Source organism: Gobio gobio (genome assembly GCF_949357685.1).
Source record: "Gobio gobio genome assembly, chromosome: 3".
Classification (NCBI taxonomy): Eukaryota; Metazoa; Chordata; class Actinopteri; order Cypriniformes; family Gobionidae; genus Gobio; species Gobio gobio.
In genome coordinates, this window is record NC_137099.1 from 781,071 (window position 1) to 786,070 (window position 5,000).

The 5,000-nt window shown below is 50.9% G+C and overlaps 1 protein-coding gene across 1 annotated transcript in view; it reads left to right on the forward strand.

Annotated features, from left to right (window-relative positions):
• Positions 1-5,000, forward strand: part of LOC307123314 (uncharacterized protein) — a 15,582-nt gene that overhangs the window by 7,007 nt on the left and 3,575 nt on the right. Inside the window, exons 5-6 of the mRNA XM_079811826.1 lie at positions 1,892-2,023; positions 2,099-2,292. Of these exons, the coding sequence (XP_079667952.1) occupies positions 1,892-2,023; positions 2,099-2,292 (326 nt within the window). The remainder of the gene's footprint in view (positions 1-1,891; positions 2,024-2,098; positions 2,293-5,000) is intronic.

Consider the following 5,000-nt stretch of genomic DNA (forward strand, 5'->3'; position numbering starts at 1 on the left):
CTAGAAGTCTTACGGCGGAGTCTCTAACGTCATCAGCGGCGGCCATCTTGTCACAGGCCAGCTTTCTGGCGGCCATCTTGTCACAGGCCAGCTTTCTGGCGGCCATCTTGTCACAGACACGCTTTCTGGCGGCCATCTTGTCATAGGCAAGCTTTCTGGCGGCCATCTTGTCACAGGCAAGCTTTCTGACGGCCATCTTGTCACAGGCCAGCTTTCTGGCGGCCATCTTGTCACAGGCAAGCTTTCTGGCGGCCATCTTGTCACAGGCCAGCTTTCTGGCGGCCATCTTGTCACAGGCAAGCTTTCTGGCGGCCATCTTGTCACAGACGAGCTTTCTGGCGGCCATCTTGTCACAGGCCAGCTTTCTGGCGGCCATCTTGTCACAGGCAAGCTTTCTGGCGGCCATCTTGTCACAGGCCAGCTTTCTGGCGGCCATCTTGTCACAGGCAAGCTTTCTGGCGGCCATCTTGTCACAGACGAGCTTTCTGGCGGCCATCTTGTATCTGATGTGAGGCGAGTGATCTGAACACAAATACTCTTATCTCCCTTAAATCTGGACGGATTTACAAATGGTTTGGTTTCTTACAAACGTTATTAATGTGGCTATAATTATGGATTCTTGAACAAATTATGAATAATTTTTCATAAGTATGCAGTGTCATAACTACATCTCTGACGTTTATAACTCGCTCACTCATTGTGTTTTAATGGTGCTTGCACTTTTTAAATAACCATAACTTGCTAAATTTTCTACCGATTTTCAAACTGTTTGGTTTGTTATAAACGTCAGAGATGTAGTTATGACACTGCATACTAGTGTTGTAGTCAAGACCACCTAAACCGAGACACTACTTAAATTCATCTAAAAGATCCGTATCTATATCTATTGTCTGAGAAATTACTTCTATTTAATGAATAAATACAATTAGAATAGTAAGACACTATAGCGCTGTGACCAATCAAATCACTAACAATAAAACTCACGGCACAGAAGCTGCATCTGAATTAATACAATTACACATAAATAATGTTCCGATTAATTTAACATTAAAACATTAACATTATTTACAGTCACGGAATCCTTTATTCAACCGTTTTTTTTTTCAAAGCAGCCGATTCATTTAATAACCAAATGTTGCAGAATTAGCAAAGACAGTTTAAAATGTAAATTTTTAATATTAATTTCTTGTTTATTGAATGTTTGTATAAATCAATATAATTTGCAATCACGTTATATTCATGAAAACAGCTCTCTTGCTTTTGTGATATTGCTTAATTATATTCTGTTGTATAAAAAACCTAAATCTCAGAATTTTGTGGGCATTTATATTAATTTTGGGCATTTTTGAGACAATGCTGCATTGATTTTGAACCCGGAAGCACAGTAACAATAAGTTATTGATTGCATTTTAAGCTGTAAGTTTTACATCAAATCACATTAATGATGTTAAATCCGACAATGCACCGGCAATTTAGTGATATCCTTGCAGTTGTGGTCTTGAGATAAAATCCCGAGTCCTCTAAGTCAGAGACCAAGACAAGACCAAGACCTTCAAAAAATGGTCTTAAGACCGGTCTTGAATACTACAACACTACTGCATACTTATGAAAAATTGAAAGATGGCCGCCAGAAAGCTTGCCTGTGACAAGATGGCCGCCAGAAAGCTTGCCTGTGACAAGATGGCCGCCAGAAAGCTTGCCTGTGACAAGATTGCCGCCAGAAAGCTTGTCTGTGACAAAATGGCCGCCAGAAAGCTTGCCTGTGACAAGATGGCCGCCGGTGATGACGTTAGAGACTCCGCTGTAGCCTTTATTATATATATCTATGGGTAAGATCACCACACAACACAACATGCCTCTGACGCTCACGACCCCATGTGACCCCTCACAGGTTCTGGAGTTCGCGGAGCAGCGTTCCCGCCGCATGTTGAGCGCTCCCCGCGCCGACGGCCAGCTGAACGCCATTGGCTGTCTCCCCATGGCCATTCCCTTCGTGCTGCTGTCAGCCAATGAGGAGGAAGCGGTGAGTCACGCGAGCAGCCAATCAGAGTCTTGCGTGGTGCTGTGTGTAAAGGTGTGTGTGTGTGTGTGTGTGCAGGTGTGTGCGGCGGTGGAGTGGGTGAAGCTCACTCATCCTCACGGGCAGCTCCCTCCGCTGGTGTCTCTGTATGCTCGCGCGCTTCACGCCGCGCTCAACGGCTCGTGTGTGCGAGGGCTGGCCGAGGCCGCGCTCCGATCGCCCGCGCTGGACGCCTGGCACGCCTGCCAACCCTTCATACAGCGGGCAGAGAGGTCAGCGCACACTTAACCTCTGGGGCTCTTCCTTTAGGGGTCGCATTGGTTGCATTGTTTTTGTGTGTGTGTGTGTGTGTGTGTGTGTGTGTGTGTGTGTGTGTGTGTGTGGGGGGGGGGGATGGGGGTGCTCTGTACCGGTAAGTACCGCCCCACTTCCAGCACTGGTTATAATCAATAAATCAGCAGTGCACAATCTCTAAATCATGTCTTTGTTAATGAGAAACTAATGGTGCGTTCACACCGGACTCGATTCACGCGAGTGATTTACATGTTAAGTCAATGCAGAGACGCGAAATGGCGGCGAGAGTCACGCGTTTGAGGCGGCGAGAGTCACGCGTTTGAGGCGGCGAGAGTCACGAGAATGAGGCGGCGAGAGTCACGCGAATGAGGCGGCGAGAGTCGCGCGTTTGAGGCGGCGAGAGTCACGAGAATGAGGCGGCGAGAGTCACGCGAATGAGGCGGCGAGAGTCGCGCGTTTGAGGCGGCGAGAGTCGGGAGAATGAGGCGGCGAGAGTCGGGAGAATGAGGCGGCGAGAGTCGGGAGAATGAGGCGGCGAGAGTCGGGAGAATGAGGCGGCGAGAGTCACGAGAATGAGGCGGCGAGAGTCACGAGAATGAGGCGGCGAGAGTCACGAGAATGAGGCGGCGAGAGTCACGAGAATGAGGCGGCGAGAGTCGGGAGAATGAGGCGGCGAGAGTCGGGAGAATGAGGCGGCGAGAGTCACGCGAATGAGGCGGCGAGAGTCACGCGAATGAGGCGGCGAGAGTCACGAGAATGAGGCGGCGAGAGTCGGGAGAATGAGGCGGCGAGAGTCACGCGAATGAGGCGGCGAGAGTCGCGCGTTTGAGGCGGCGAGAGTCACGAGAATGAGGCGGCGAGAGTCACGAGAATGAGGCGGCGAGAGTCGGGAGAATGAGGCGGCGAGAGTCGGAAGAATGAGGCGGCGAGAGTCGGGAGAATGAGGCGGCGAGAGTCGGGAGAATGAGGCGGCGAGAGTCGCGAGAATGAGGCGGCGAGAGTCGGGAGAATGAGGCGGCGAGAGTCGGGAGAATGAGGCGGCGAGAGTCACGAGAATGAGGCGGCGAGAGTCACGAGAATGAGGCGGCGAGAGTCGGGAGAATGAGGCGGCGAGAGTCACGCGAATGAGGCGGCGAGAGTCACGAGAATGAGGCGGCGAGAGTCACGAGAATGAGGCGGCGAGAGTCGGGAGAATGAGGCGGCGAGAGTCGGGAGAATGAGGCGGCGAGAGTCGGGAGAATGAGGCGGCGAGAGTCGGGAGAATGAGGCGGCGAGAGTCGGGAGAATGAGGCGGCGAGAGTCGGGAGAATGAGGCGGCGAGAGTCGGGAGAATGAGGCGGCGAGAGTCGGGAGAATGAGGCGGCGAGAGTCGCGAGAATGAGGCGGCGAGAGTCGGGAGAATGAGGCGGCGAGAGTCACGAGAATGAGGCGGCGAGAGTCACGAGAATGAGGCGGCGAGAGTCACGAGAATGAGGCGGCGAGAGTCACGAGAATGAGGCGGCGAGAGTCGCGAGAATGAGGCGGCGAGAGTCGGGAGAATGAGGCGGCGAGAGTCGGGAGAATGAGGCGGCGAGAGTCGGGAGAATGAGGCGGCGAGAGTCGCGCGAATGAGGCGGCGAGAGTCGCGCGTTTGAGGCGGCGAGAGTCGGGAGAATGAGGCGGCGAGAGTCGGGAGAATGAGGCGGCGAGAGTCACGAGAATGAGGCGGCGAGAGTCGGGAGAATGAGGCGGCGAGAGTCGGGAGAATGAGGCGGCGAGAGTCGGGAGAATGAGGCGGCGAGAGTCGGGAGAATGAGGCGGCGAGAGTCGGGAGAATGAGGCGGCGAGAGTCGGGAGAATGAGGCGGCGAGAGTCGGGAGAATGAGGCGGCGAGAGTCGGGAGAATGAGGCGGCGAGAGTCGGGAGAATGAGGCGGCGAGAGTCGGGAGAATGAGGCGGCGCGAAGGACGCGAATTGAGCGTTTTGAACGCGCGATTCCGGCGATTCGCTCAAGTTGAAAAATCTGAACTTTGGCCGATATTCCGCGCCACGATAACCAATCAGGAGCTTGCTCTAGTAGTGACAACAATGAGGAGAAAATCTGTATATTAATATCTGGTTCAGACAATATGATTATCACTGTGATAATATTAAATGACATGAAACACAACATGTTTCTTTTTGTTAAATGCAAGTTTATGTTTGATCAATAATACAAAAGTACAAGTAAAAGCTATAATAAACTATACATGAAATAAAGCAAACAATTCTGTCAAACATTCAAAGTCAGCGCTAGTCGGCTAACGTAACAACTGCAACTTACAGTTATAGCCTAAAAATAAAAAAGTAATGAAACTTCTCTTTGCCTTCAGTCTAAACGATTTGCCAGGGAACAAATTATAGATCCATGAGAGCAAAGATCGGCCGTTACAAGACGAATTATATGTGGAGCCGCCACAGAGACATCAGAGCCAGCGGCAGAAGAACTGGCTGAGGAAAGGCTGATCTCAGCGGGTTAATGAGCGCCGTTGATCCACTGGAGCTCACACACACACACACACCACATCACATGTTCAAATAGACACTCTTTATATAAATAAACCACACATTTGAGCTTTAAACTACTACATTATCGACTGAAAAAGTCTTAAAACTACGTTTTGTCACACATTAACAGTAGATTTTAACAAAAAAAAGGCGTGTAAAC